Raw genomic sequence first — 15,392 nt, forward strand, 5'->3', positions numbered from 1 at the left:
GACTAAAATGGTGTACCTTATCTCCAGATTCAAGTGCAATATGCTCAATCACAATACCATTGTCCATCTATTCCGAGGGTTGTATTCCTTTTTTAATTATTATAAGATGACATACACACATTACTATTTACTAGGTACCGTATGAGAATTTTACTGTTCCAAATGTAACATGAAGTTTTGACAAAAATTATTTTACTTATCATAAATCATTTCAAATTTGAACATCAGTCACCCGAACTACTCGTTCTATATATTAGGGTTTAAGAAAGAGCCGAATATACAATATTACTTGAAGCGTTTTCATTCTTGCTTTTACCGGAGTGGTTAACTGGAGTGAAGGGGAGGTTAGCTAAGATGGATAGTGGTGGGGTTGGGTAATCCAAAGGGATAGCTCAAGTGGCAAAGAAGTTTCTTTGTTGAAACGATTTTAAAGACAATCCGAGTTAAATTTTCACAAGTGACAATTCTTCTTGTGCCAACTTCCATGCCTCCTGAAATGAACGAGAATTAGTTGTGTAGATTTGGGCAATAAGACGGACGGAGAAAAACTTAGACCCAAAATAGTGGTGGAGGTTGGGTAAAAGAGGAGGGTGTGTGGTTGGGTTATATTCCAAAGTATTGGGCAATAGCGGCTCCGTGTCCCCGCGAATGGCTGTCTCTCTGCCGTTGATTCTCTCTTTCTTTCTTTTCTTTCTTGCTTTATTAATTTCTTATTTATTTATTATATTGTTATACTGTATTCCTTCTTTTCTCTTGACAGGATAGGTTGATTCAATTCATACCCTTTCACTATCACTTTTTATATTTTTTCACCCACCATTCTTCTTTCCTATTGGTTCCTCTTGTATCAATTTTTTTTTTCAACAAGCTTTTCGATAAATACTTTCTCCTTATATAAAATCATTTACACTTTTAATCGATGGACTATAATAATACTTATGCTTTTAGTTATCAATTTTGATATTTATATTATTATTTAAAAAAAAATATTATATTTTAGTTTAAAATGTTCAATTTGTAAAAATTTCACCATATTGTATTTAAGGATATTTTATACTATATTAATCGATGATAAAAATAAATAGGCGGTGCTAGATGTTGATAATTCATTATGGGAAATATATATATGTAGTTAATTGGGAGTTGTGGGTGGAAAAAAATGAAGATTGTAATGAATGTAGTGGTAATAGTTAATTAGTAATATGTAGATGATAATAGTGAAAGGGTAGGTAGGTAGCTCAAGGTATATATATATATATATATATATATATATATATATATATATATGTGTACATGTGATGTACAAGTTTATAAATAATAATAATGACGGTGATGATAATAAGTGAAATTATATATAATTTGTATTATAAAATTTAAGAAAGTGTTATGATGGTATGTCTATAGATGGTAGTGTGCATAGTGGATAAATAGTTGAGTTTAAAGGTGCATAATTATGTGGATTGTAAAAGCATGTAAATATACAGTATTGGATATATATAAATAAAAAAAAAATTATAGTGGCGTTGAAAGTATTTATTACGATAATGATGAGTGGGTGATATATTTTAGTTCTCTTGAAACTTCCTTGTCAACCTTAGGATAAGGAAGCTAGGTAGTAGGTAAAGTGTTCTTTTTGACATGATTATTAACTTTAGCAAAAATGCAAGCCAATATAGTATTGGGAGGAACTATTATTTTTCTTTACACTTTTTTACTTCATATAATTCAAATTAAAGGGTAATGATACATGCAACTAGGTAGCTAGCTAGCTAGCATTTCATGTATAGTAAGCATACAAGCAAAACTGAGTTGAGTGCACTAATATAACGCACTAACATAATTGCGTCTATTAAACATCACATACACTCCCTAATTGACTACAAATGAACATGCATATAATTCCCTTTATTAAAGTTGACTTTATGTCATCTCGAAAGGGATAGCCGAATGGGTGAGTCATCCTCAAATTACTTTTCTTATGGTGATTTATGCCTAGAGTATTGCTCCAACAATAGAAATTTCAACTAGATAAGTAAAATAAAAATAATTCATCAATAGATTCAATCTCATCATTTTTGCTATAATCTAACTTTTCTTAATACTCAACCTATATCACCTTACCTATCATATTTACAATTCATTAATTAAAGTAACTGCTAACTCTTTTTTTTTTTTCACTTAGTTTTTTTTATTATTTTCTTATAATTTTAAAACTTTCACTTTTTATGTTTAATACCACTTTTACTATAATTTCTAAATATATAAATTATTTTAGTTAAACATCATTAATCGAATTACATACATCAGAGGAGAACATAATATTTCAAGGGTTATTTTAAAAGTCTTACTCCAACCGCAGAATGATAATCATTAGACTAATTGAACTACTCGTGATTTATTATGATCTGAACAGATATCTAAAGATAGATATTTGAAGATTTAGGGGACGCACGTACACCACTTGGTTTTCTCAGTGCAAAGCTGGGTTTTAAAAAAAAATAAAATAAAAAAAAATTGAGCAATTCAAAGTGCAAAGCTGGTAAGAAGTAAAAGGTGCATGGATGACAGTGTCCGGCAGGCGTACAAAACAGACTCTGACGGCATCGCAACTTGCATCAAACACAGATGAGAGGCGGAAATTTCAAAGGATAGATGCATGTCAGCAAACAAAATAAAAGGACAGATATTCTTGAGTTTGAGGAGAGGCCTGGGTGGGTGGGGACTAGGGAAGGGAAAAATATTGAAAAAAGAGAAGTCTGATACCTTTAAAGTCTGGGTCTGGGTGTACTGTGCCCATTGTCCAAAAAAAGAAAGAAAAGTAGGAAGAAGGAGGTCCTCTCTCAGCCCACAGGGAAGAAGGAGACTTCAGGGACATCACTCTCACTCTCTCACCCTTTGCCGTGCCGATCTTATCCATCCCCACCTCCATCATATCCTTCTCACACTCACCAATTTTACTTCCTTACTTTTACTTCATAATATGCTAAACAAGAATAAGATATTTTCATCATGTAATCTCAAAAAAAATGTTCATGTAATATTTTATTTTTACCAAGACACTTAAACTTCAACTACCCACGTTTTATTACAGCTACCATTATTAACTTTTCACAGTGACGCCCATGTCAATATAATCGCCTTAATTGGTTTTTACCTTGTGTAAGTTGCGTTGTGAACATTTGGATACAAATGAAAGACAATAAAAATCCTGCACGGAATACTATTTAATGCTACTCAATTATTGCCTTGGAATTCACGGTTACCATTGGCTTATTTGAGGGTGCAATTTTGTTTGCCAAATAGGGGTAAAACCGAGATTAAATTTAGATACTTGAGTTTAAATCTGAAATAATTATAGTGGATTGAATTAGGTCAAATTTTAAAATTTAGATTTAAATTTGACACACTAATTTTTATAATAGTGAACTCGGTTTGATTGGTTTCAATTGAACTCTCAAGTTCAAATTGTAACTATATAAATATATATTTTATTTATTATAAAACTCAAACTTTGAACTATAAGTCAAAATGTTTTAAATTTGAGTTTGGCTCAATTACTTAACAAGCTGCTTGAGCTTAAATTTGACAACAATCAAATCAAGCTTATTAAACAACCTCACAAGTAACTCGCAAACAATTCAACTTGTTTGTCGCAAATTATATCGTGCATCGCGCATCAAAATAGCATCGTTTTGTTTAATGAAAAGAAACAGAAGCTTCGCAAAAAATAACTCCGTTCTTCAGTTTCATTTTGTATACACTGCAGTTTCAGTTCAACACAACAACAGTTTCATTTCGATATAATTACAGTTTCATTCAATATTTATACACTCAAATATGTGAAAATGTTATTTAATTTTATTTTATATACACTATAGTTTCATTAAAACACAACTACATGATCATTTCAATATAATTACAGCTTCATTGTACAATATACACTCAAATATGTGAAATGTTATTCAGTTCCATTTTATATATACTATAGTTTCGTTTCACCACGACTACAGTATCATTTTGATATAACTGTAATTTCATTTGATAATATATAAAAACAATACGTGAGACAGTGTCGGTTTAGACACACTGTAGTGTCACTCCGTTATAACTGCAGAAATGACGCTGTTTTAACGCGCGGTGCATAATCGATTATGCACCGCGGTGCACGATATAACGACGGCTTGTTTGCACCCTTATTGCCAACATCTCGAATGGTTGAGAAAAAAGTCATTCTTTTTATGAGTGGTTGATCATCATATATGTTGATAAGTAAAAATTTCTTCGATTTATCGTCAAGCTCCATATTATAACATTCATTGTCCTAACATTCTAATTTTTTTATTTTAAATTTTGACAAATGAAAACGTGTATTAGCTTGCATATATTTAGCGAACATCTCTATTCTCTAGTACAACCAACGGCTCCAAATTCATAAAAATAATCGAAAACCTAAACCACCGTAGAGTAGGTATTGTCATCTTGATAAGAAGCCTCACCAATGAGCAGTCAAATAAGGACCAACATAACATGAAGTGACTTGCTGGCCTTCATGAATTTTAGCTCAAGCAAGCGTGACTGATGAACAGTCTGCCCAAGCTCATATTATGCCACAACTAACATAAAAATACACAAAATAGAGTGTGGATGAGACGATAAAAGTCTCTTCCAACTTAACCAGAGGTCTCAGGTTTGAGCTCGAAAATTTAATTAGAAAAGCATGTAGTTAAGAGAAACATACAGTATGGACGTGGGCAACCCTGCACCGCTACGTTGTTAAATTTCTCTGTATAAACTGCTATGAAACCTGGGGCAAGAGTGTAAAAATGCCACTGATTTGGATATGTGGGGCTATCTGCGGCAAAGAACAATTAGATTAGCATAATTCATTTCATTTATTAATGGAAAATGCAGATAAAACAGTAGACAGTAGCTGTGCTTCTGGATACCAAATCATATTTAGACAAGTATGCTAATGTCAAGATCAAGTAAACATCACAGTAATAAACACCGACTGCAGGGTCTAACCAAATCATACCACCTGGATTGTTCCTTCATCTCTGCGAAAGGATAGACATAAACCGGCAGAATCGACATTGTTGTTCTGCCATGATTGAACGGTTGAAGATACACTACGTAAGCTTGCTTTCTTTCTTAGTGCCTGTCATAATCCAATTGTGATATTCATTCAATTATACCCTCCAAGACAAGACGACTATTGGAGAGTGGTGTGAACCAAAGCCCATAGCCCAAAGGTGGCCCCCATTCGTCCCACTACGAGGGAAAAGGCTTCCACCCCAAGCACCCATCAATGTCTGAAAATGAAGAGAAGGGATTGGCCTAAGTCCATAGACACTTCAATCTCTCCGTGGATTCTTCCTTTGTCGGTATAGTTCTATTAGCTTCAGCTAAGTTAATCACCAGAGGTTGAGGTTGGCTATGGCTTTACAAGGCCCAAGACTGGTTGTGCCTATTGATGTGAAGAAGAAGCCACGGGAGCAAAACCCGCCACTGCACAACCGGTGGCACCCGGATATACCTCCAGTTGCAGAGGTGAAAGAAGGGGAGTTGTTCAGGGTGGAGATGGTGGATTTTAGCGGTGGGGGAATAACATCACAATACACGGCTCAGGATATCAAGTATGCTGATCAATCTGTTGTGAGTTCTACTCTACTCCTCTCCTTTCTATTGCATTTCAATGTTGATGCCAGTAATTGGAAATATAAGCAATTACAATACCGTAAAGAGAGAATAATCAAGAATTCAACTAGAAACACAATACAAAAAAAAAAAAAAAAAAAAAAAAAAAAAAAAAAAAAAAAGATTGAAATGTGCTATCTTAGATTATGTCTGGATAATAATAAATACTGAAAGGTTACACGTTATCAGAATAGTTTATTTGAAATGTTTTTGAGTAATTTGAGGACAAACCTGTTGGGACTTGGCTTTAACACTGACTCCAATCTACCAAGTTTCATGCTAAGCTTCCAAGATGTTGGTTATGATTTTGTGAGGTAATTATCGAAACCCTTGAACAAAAAATAGTCTATCCATATACGGAGATGCAAAGAACCTGTCATGAAGCAACTTCCATTTAATGTTTAAGCTGTGATGAACAGAGAAAGTGTGGTCAAGGTCAGTTTCCGATAGATAAAATCATAAGCAAACAGCCATGGAAAAATACAAAAGAAATGCCACTCCCAAATTAAGAACACCTTGAGAATTCAGCTGATGTAAAAGATAATGTATCCTGGCCATTAGGATCTCATTTTTCAGAATAATAGAATTCTAAACCTTAATGATGCCCTGTGGCTTTGTTCCTTTTTACTTATTTTATAAGCAGCAGCCATTCTGTACTATGTAAGATTGTAAGTTTAGGATGCCGTTTGGCATTCGGTTTACATGAATCAGCCAAGAATGAGACCATAATGAATTAATGATTTGTATTCATCAGAATATGAATTAGTCCATCCAACAGGAGGAGGCCGGCCAATCATTAATTTTAAATTAAACTACCTGTAAGAAAACGAAAGCTTGGCTCAGCACGGCAATGGCACTTCATCTCTATAAGCATTCCTCGAATGCCAGTCACTATTCAAAAGCTCAGCTAACTAGAATTTTAGATACCGCCATTAAGCTATGGCTTTCCGAGGTCCAAGACTAGTTGTGCCCATTGATGTAAAGAAGAAGCCTTGGAAACAAAACCCACCACTCCACAACCGGTGGCATCCAGACATACCTGCAGTTGCAAAGGTCCAAGTAAGGGAGTTGTTCAGGATGGAGATGGTAGATGCTTGCGGAGGGAGCATAACATCGGAATACACTGCTGAGGATGTAAAGTTCATTGATCCATCAGTTGTGAGTTTCTTGTGCACTCTTTATTTGATGTAATTTCAGACCTGTATTTGAACTGATAATACAACTTGAAATCCAATAAGAAAGCACCATAGCATACTGCAAAATTGAAAGCATTGTCCATGAGGAGGACCAACAATGACACTAAAGAACTTCCCATATAACCCTGACATTTTGAACATTTATAAAATAAAGCCACAAATGCTATAGAAAAGTCATCCAATACTTTTGGCATTTTCCACAAGGAAACAATGGACAACAGAGGAAACATTGTGACTCGTTTGTCAGCTAGCATCCATATTTCAAACAAACACCAGCTCTCGCTGGTCCCATCTGATAAAATAACTAGCTTTCAGTTACTAGGGCAAACTAGTGAGAACATTCATCCATGGCTCCTTCAACTCCTAGGCTAGTGGTGTCCATAGACCTAAAGAAGAAGCCAAGGGAACAGGTGCCACCACTCCACAACCGTTGGCATCCAGAGATACCACCAGTGGCAGAGGTTGAAACTGGTCAGTTATTCAGGGTAGAGATGATTGACTGGACAGGAGGGGCAGTTCAAGATAATAACTGTGCAATTGATGTGAAAACCTTAAACCTCTCAACTGTGAGTATAAACTTAAAGCTGCAGATAGTTCATGGACAAGACATCTCAAATTAGACACTTTTCATATTCTGAATGTAGAAAGTTCATAATTCATCTTATGAAAGGGGGCCCTGATATCTTAAGTTTCACATAACACCATTTCCAGCAAGTGAGAAATTCAAAAGATAACAACTATGGTTATCTTTATAAACTTGTTCAGGTGCACTATCTCAGTGGGCCTATCAGAATTGTAGACACTGATGGAATCCCAGCAAAGCCAGGTGACCTTCTTGCTGTTGAAATTTGCAATTTGGGGCCTCTCCCTGGGGATGAATGGGGTTATACAGCAATATTTGACCGAGAGAACGGTGGTGGATTTCTAACTGATCACTTTCCTTGTGCGGCCAAAGCTATTTGGTACTTTGAAGGCATATATGCATACTCACCTCATATTCCAGGTAAAAGTTGTTTCCAGTTTGTCAACCTTACAAGACATAATTAAATCTCGAGTGGAACCCTATGATGTTTGCTAACTTGGGAACTCTGACAGGTGTGAGGTTTCCTGGTTTAACCCACCCTGGGATAATAGGAACAGCACCTTCAAAAGAATTGCTTCAGATATGGAATGATAGGGAAAGAGAGCTTGAAGAAACTGGTCCTCAAGCACTGAAATTATGTGAGGTTTTGCATTCAAGACCTCTAGCAAACCTACCATCAACTAAAGGGTGTGTTCTTGGCAAGGTAAGATCAATTCATGCAGGGAACTGGGAAGGAACCAAAAACCACTGCATTCATTCTGGCATGTTTCTTTCCAGGAGGAAGTTAAATTTAAGGCTAATGGTTAATATAAATCATAAGTAGAACTAAGTGGCATGTCTTTGGAGTTTGCACAAACAAATATATCTATAAAGCAAACCAGCTAAAGATGCAGTATATTAAAGATATTTACTATCCAACTCATCAGGGTTTTCTGTAGGTTCAAGGCGGAACTCCTGAGTGGGAAAGAATTGCTTTGGAGGCTGCTAGGACCATCCCTGGAAGAGAAAATGGAGGAAACTGTGATATCAAAAATCTCAGTAGAGGTTCAAAAATCTACCTTCCTGTGTTCATAGAAGGTGCAAATCTTAGTACTGGAGACATGCACTTTTCTCAGGGTGATGGAGAGGTCGCCTTCTGCGGGGCAATAGAGATGAGTGGTTTTCTAGAGCTCAAGTACATTTCATTTCTCATCTCACTGTCTTTTCCCTTCTTGGCATGTTAGAAACAAAATCATCTAGTAATTACCATTGGAAAACCTTTGTGAAATAATTTAGATAAATTAATATAAGAACACATTCAAGACAGATAATGGTCAAAATTGGGTGAAAATGATATGGTTACATTAAAATCATTTTCCAATCAACATCTAAAATACAACATTAATTTGTCTACCACCCTTAGTATTGTCAGCTAGATGCACAGACACTTGTCAAGCATATTGCAACATTTCATGAATCAAAGTAATCTTGAAAATAAGCCAAAAGTAAAAATAGGATAAAGGCCATATGCATTGCTGTTTAATAATGGACCTGCTTCCACCAATAAGATCTCATCTAGTTTTGTTCTGATATTTCTCAGATGTGAAATAATAAGAAATGGTATGAAAGAGTACCTCACTCCAATGGGTCCTACTACCCTGCATGTCAACCCAATATTTGAGATAGGCCCAGTTGAGCCAAGGTTCTCAGAGTGGTTGGTGTTTGAAGGCATCAGTGTTGATGAGAGTGGACAGCAGCACTATCTTGATGCCAGTGTTGCTTACAAGCGTGCAGTGCTCAACGCAATTGATTACCTGTCAAAATTTGGCTACTCTAAGGAGCAGGTATGGAACTCTACTCAAGCACGTTTAAATACATAAGAATCTCTCAGGACTTGTGAATAATGACAATGTTATGACTAAAATGATTCTTCTGGCGATTATCAGGTATATCTCTTACTCTCATGCTGCCCTTGCGAAGGACGGATTTCAGGAATAGTTGATTCCCCCAATGCTGTTGCCACACTAGCAATTCCCACTGCCATTTTTGACCAGGTACTGTGAGGTTTTCAGAGCTTCAAGAAAACTAGCATATGCATTTACCTTAATATTTTCTTTTAAGACTACTCTAGTACTACTATAAGTCTATAACATGAAAATTCTCATATAGCTAAGAATATTAAATCCTATAGATTGGCCATAGATGGGCACACAAGTACAGGTCAAATAGATCAAACTACTTAACAACTCACATATTATACCCTGATAACAGCCCCAACTTTAGAAGACAAAAACTAACTCAGTCCTTCATACCAGTGACTGAACTTTAGCCAATGTGACATCTTCCTTCACTATCTCCTATTCCTCCTTACTGGAAAATACCATGTAAGATCTATCTGAGGGGCTCATATCTTTTAGGAAATTAAAGGGAAGCATCTCAATACAGTCAAATATATGCCCACTCAGCACATGATATAAATTAATAAAAAGCAATATAAAAAGTGATAAAATACAGTGCTGAATAACATTATCAACCAACCTTATCCACAGATATGAAAATGATAAATGCAAATCCTAAAAGTTGTCATGACAATCCTATTCTTGGGTCATCTTTTAACAAAATGTATTCAATTCCTTTATGCAGGACATTCGTCCAAAAAACAACAAAGTTCCTGTAGGACCCCGGCTAGTGAGGAATCCAGGACTGCCACAGTGTACTTATGATGGAGACTTGCCAATTACTAAAAATCCATGTGCTTCAACATAAATACACTATTAAAAAGCAACTGGAAAGTAGCAGAGCATTATATACTAGCTAAACATACTTAAATGAAACATGTAGAAATAAATTTGACAGTGTAAGTTGAAAGCAACACTCCCTTGGATGCATTTAGTTATAAACATTCCAGACCTCAATCTCCATGATCTTTGTCATGCTGTCCGCAAATTCTATAAGTGATCATTTATTTCCTAAGCACTTTGACAACCAATTGTTTACCTAAAAAGTGAGCCAAGTCTAACTCAACATGATTCTACACAACTGTGAATGGAATTTTAAGGTTGCAGGTAGAACATTCCAAGATCTTATGTCAACTTTAATAAACCAAAGAAGCAGCTTCCATCTTGCATGAAGCCAAGGTGGTTTCTGAAAGTTTGAAACACAAGCCTGGAAGCAAAGTAGTCTATTCTGTGGAAGTTAAGGTAGACAATTTTGTGTGTGTATGATACAAAGAGGAAACTATATCAACTATTCAGATTTCAGAATACTGAAAGAAATGAGCATCATAGAATTACAAAAAAAGGAGTATAAGTTTGATATAACACTACCTGCATTGATTATATAGAAACATCTGAGAATTTTTAAATGTCAAATCTTTGGTCATTACAAATAAAATAAAAACTACAATAAGATCTGAGCTACACAGTTCACTTAATAATATATGGAAAGGGTCCGGTGGTGTTGAAGAGATGTGCACTGAATGCCAAAAGCCCATAACCACAGATCCAGTTCCACACTCAGTACCTGGAAAAGAACAAAAAGAAGACCATCAATTTCTCTGGTGATTGGAGAAGAAAAATAAAGGCTTAGTTTTGAGAAAGTATAACTTTGACCACTTTTTCGGAGATGGAATAATTGAAAATTGAAATATCAGGCTTGTGCTTTGTGAAAGATCACTCATTATTCTAAACTAGCCAAACAAGCTACTGTTCTTTAGCATACACAGATAAGTTTGCCAATCAAAATTCAAAACTGTGAATCTATAAACACAAACTCAATGGGAAATCATTTTAGATTAAAGCTTTTTAGCCCTTGCTAGTATCAGTAGTATGACAAGCTTTAAGGCATCTTTATCTATTCTGTTAAATCCCTCGCACTCAAAAGGAAGACCAACTGGATCTTTAAAAAAAGGATAAGCAAGATAGACCTGATTCCCAGACTTCTTGCTTATTAATTCCCTCATTTTCTCCACTGCATATACTGAGCATGCTCTCAATTCTACCTCTTCCTCACTGCCAGAACCAATTTCACTGTTGGTCTCGATTGTATTGGCCAGAGATGAACTATATTTGAGCACTCCAAGTTTATGAAGCACAGCTGGAACAATATAATCAGCAAAAATAGTTACTGAGCTAATGTCACTAAACTCTCCGTATCCTTGACCTTTAAAAGCACCCCATAAATCTGCAACAAATATTTGGGCTCGTTTATACAAGAAAGTTTGGCGGCCCTTGTAGACAGTGTGATCACGGAAGCCTGCAGTGCAGTGAATAATATAAGCCACCTTCATCAATGCATATTGCACTCTAGGTTCATCAGCTAATGTGATGGTCAACAAAGACAGTAAATATACCAAAAGGTGGGAAACCAAATAAGGAAATAAAAATACCAGGAAAGTGGCTTGTGATTATTTCCACAAGTCTCGTGGCTGATTTTCCAGATGATTCCACAAGTTTGGATGCCTTTCCATCAAAACTTCTCTCAAGCTCTAGCCCAACCTTAAGTCATATATTAAATTTGAAGAACTGGTAAGCTAAAGAGGAAAGTCAATTCATGGAAGGCATGAGATAGTGCTTCGAAAATTAAACCAAAGCGTGATACCTCGTGCAATAATCGGACTCGTTCATCTTCCAATGGTAGTGGCTTGGTCCATTTCAACATTTTCCGCAGTTGAGGACCTGAAAATAGTGTTGGCTGCATTGGTGGTATCTTAACAGATATATAACTAGTAAGATTATATAAATCATGAACTCTAGGTTCACAGACCAAAATGAGAACTATGTACACTATAGCGCAGCACTCCAAGTCTGATATTATAAAACTTTCTGACTTGTAAATATTGCATAACACCATTTTCACTCATGGCTTCCGCAATAACTGCAGTACAAAAATGTTACTATCTTTGTTTACTTATTGCTTCATTCATTTTACCTACTTGGCCGCCAGCCTCAAACATGAGACTGGTTCTTGTCTTACTTGAAAAGTCAAGAGGGGGAAAGAAATATTGATTATTGAATGCCAACAATGATATGATTTTTAAAATCAGTTACCAGTATACTTCTGCAAACGCTCTGCATCAAATGCTGATTTGTCATTTTCAAGAGCTTCCTTTAGTCCAGATGCCAGATGATCATAGCTTAAATCATTGTCTATCATTAAAGGTAAATAAAATATCAGGAAGCCAAGGACTGCAGACAAAGAATGGAAGCAATAATAGCAAGGCACCAAATTATGAAGTAAGATCAATTATACAAAGGATCTGATTTGAACAAGAATTCAAATGTGTAGCCAAAATTTCCAAAGGAATTCTGTTACTTAAACTGGTATTGTATGCTTATGGAAAGTTATAGAACTACTAGCAGCAAGAGGTAATATGTCCTAAATGAAGGACCTTTTGTCCTTTTGCAACTCTGCACCATGCATACCCTGATTTATGTTTGCCTGGAATAGCAACTTGTTTCAAACAAGCCAGAGTGAATCAATAAACTATAAGCCACACTTCCCCAGATAAAACTGTACTAGATTTTCTGTCTGATAAACTAACTGTACTAGAATTTCAGTCTGACTAAAAGGTACATGAATAACAATATTTTAAAATGCTCTGAGAACCCAACAGCTATAACTCGTGGAAGTGTGAACAGAATCATCAAGCATCTGAATATTATGCCTATAACTTATGCATACCTGGCCAGAAACAGAAATTCAATGCATCCAAAACGAGAAGATACTGGACAGTAAGCGGCCCATCGTCGAAATAGTGAATGCCTTCGAAGTTCCACTCGACTTTGGGTATTGCATTCTTCATATCCTCCGCGACTTTCTCAATGCCTGCACGGAGATAACTACTGATTAGATCCTCGGCGAAACAGGACAGTCAACACAAACTGCATTGCTCGTACATATTGATAGAGGAAAAGTCAGATAAAATAAGAAGAAACGTAAAACGACCTGCGGAATCGACGGTGACGTGAGAAGAGTGAGCGGCGACCCACGCGGTGCTACTCCTAACGTCTTCCATTGCCGCAGCCGCAGGCGCCACCGAATGTGAGAAAATGCTGAGAAGTGTGAAGAGAGGATTAAAAAACCCTAGTGGTGGATGGGAAAACGAACCTGTGGACTGTGGTTTTGCAGCACTACCTAACCGAAGTTTCCCGCTACTTTGTTTGGTTTCTCGTGGGTCCACATAGTTCGTTTTCCTCGACTCGTCGCGCGCCTCCCACGTGATAGGCCATCAAACTAGACGCGCTAGTGGGAACGCCTCATCAGTCTATTCTATTGGCCCTATACTCACCTTACCAAGGGCGTTTTTGGTCAATTGATATACCATTGGTTCAATCTACCATACATTGTGAATCTTAATTCAAAAATATATATCTATATTAACATACTAGTATTTGCACCCGTGCGTTGCACGGTATGTATTCGTTATAATATATGAATTATAATTTGCTTCATATCCGATATTGCAAATTTTAACGTTGAAAGGTTTGTATGAAAGTTTCGGAATTGAATTAATTGGTCTCATTATCTTTACGTGTAGTAATTTAGCTATAGAAATTTTTGTAACGGAATATATACGTAATATGTAGATATGTAACAATTTTGTTATATTTGTGCAAGAAGTATACATAATATAACTGTTTTGAATTAGACATTGTTGAAAACCTCTTTGTAGACGACATTAGTAGTACTAACAGAAGTTTGTCCATCCTCATCTAGAGCTAAAACCTTAAGGCCATCAGGATGAGTGACTCGGGAAAAAGTCACATACAATTGACCGTGATTAAAGACTGATTTTTTCAACAATAAGCCAACGTGAGTTAGTGTTTAACCCTGACTTTTGTTGATAGTCATTGCATATGCTAGCATCAAAGGGAATTGTTTACGCTGGAACTTGAATGACAATCTCGTATCAGAAGGGGTGAGAGACATTTGTGGTATAAGAACTTTGTTTCCTTGCTGCGTTCCATTAACTATTCTTGCTTCGACAATATGATCCGCCAATCTTGTAACGATGAGGCGCGTACCGTTGCAAAGACCAAGAGAGTGATCTATGTTTCGCAGTAACATAACAGGTACACCAACCTTTATTGTCAATGAATGATTAAGAAGTCTAGACAATCTCAATCTATTTAAAAATTCAGGAGTGTGTACTTGTGAGAGATTATCACCATCTATCTGATTCTACCTTACACAAAGGGTCACAATTTAAATACGTCTGACCTTCTGCAGTGTTCATGTCACACATATACTGATTAATTTGATAAACAACATCTAAAGTCGGTGAGAGGATCGCTCGTCCTTCTAGGTGCGACTCTTCTAGCATTCCATACTTCGCGGTTGGGAAGATGCTTTCAAATATAGTTGCAATTGGATCAGGTCCACACTTCAATATTATTTTATGCGTCCATTGTCATGCCTTCTGTAGATTAGGTAATCATCTTTATCCAGAATCGTCTGACTAACATATTTTTTGGGGAAATACTTTGAAAATTTACCATTTACCATGCATGGCGAATTCTTCCGGAGTTGTCCACACGGTCCGTGCAACATAAATTCGCTAACTGCGTCATTGTACTTATTGTCCGCATCTTGGTCTGGAATTTCAGTAGAAATCAAGGCATCAACTTCCGGTGTGGAATGTGCCCGATTCATTCTTTTGGCAAATAGCAATATGTGCGCGTGAGGGAGTCATCTTTTTTTAAATTCAATTGGGTAGATAACTGTGCAGAAAATTAAAATAAAAAAAAAAGTAATTTTATACATGAAATTTAAATTTAATTAAGGCACATTAAAGTATGTATGATAATCAATACCTCCACATATGTCGCCAAACAGCTTTTCCGTCTTGATATCTTCAATCATAGCATCAAATTTCATCTTAAACACGCGACAAACAATATCGAGTCTATCCTCTGCTTTAAGCCCACGTTGTGCAA

At 36.1% G+C, this 15,392-nt stretch overlaps 2 protein-coding genes across 3 annotated transcripts; one reads left to right on the top strand and one right to left on the bottom strand.

Annotated features, from left to right (window-relative positions):
* The first annotated feature begins 5,298 nt into the window (after positions 1 to 5,298).
* On the top strand, positions 5,299 to 10,440 carry LOC109151898 (formamidase-like). 2 transcript variants are annotated; one of them, XM_019299494.1, is made up of 8 exons: positions 5,299 to 5,377; positions 5,411 to 5,655; positions 7,659 to 7,896; positions 7,989 to 8,179; positions 8,415 to 8,650; positions 9,056 to 9,299; positions 9,402 to 9,509; positions 10,099 to 10,440. In XM_019299494.1, the coding sequence occupies exons 2-8, from the start codon at positions 5,437 to 5,439 to the stop codon at positions 10,219 to 10,221; spliced, it is 1,359 nt and encodes a 452-aa protein (XP_019155039.1). In that variant the 5' UTR covers positions 5,299 to 5,377; positions 5,411 to 5,436; the 3' UTR covers positions 10,222 to 10,440. The 2 variants fall into 2 exon arrangements, with proteins under 2 accessions (XP_019155039.1, XP_019155040.1); XM_019299495.1 differs by lacking the exons at positions 5,299 to 5,377; positions 5,411 to 5,655 and adding an exon at positions 6,968 to 7,459.
* Positions 10,441 to 10,710: 270 nt separating this feature from the next.
* On the bottom strand, positions 10,711 to 13,630 carry LOC109151899 (UPF0553 protein-like). Its single transcript, XM_019299496.1, has 7 exons — positions 13,402 to 13,630; positions 13,138 to 13,281; positions 12,504 to 12,602; positions 12,055 to 12,131; positions 11,843 to 11,951; positions 11,381 to 11,709; positions 10,711 to 10,977 (listed from the first exon to the last, which is right to left on the bottom strand). Exons 1-7 carry the CDS (start codon positions 13,469 to 13,471, stop codon positions 10,885 to 10,887), a joined length of 921 nt encoding a protein of 306 aa, XP_019155041.1. The 5' UTR covers positions 13,472 to 13,630; the 3' UTR covers positions 10,711 to 10,884.
* Positions 13,631 to 15,392: the final 1,762 nt, after the last annotated feature.

Source organism: Ipomoea nil, unplaced genomic scaffold (assembly GCF_001879475.1).
Source record: "Ipomoea nil cultivar Tokyo-kokei standard unplaced genomic scaffold, Asagao_1.1 scaffold2297, whole genome shotgun sequence".
NCBI classification, from domain to species: Eukaryota; Viridiplantae; Streptophyta; class Magnoliopsida; order Solanales; family Convolvulaceae; genus Ipomoea; species Ipomoea nil.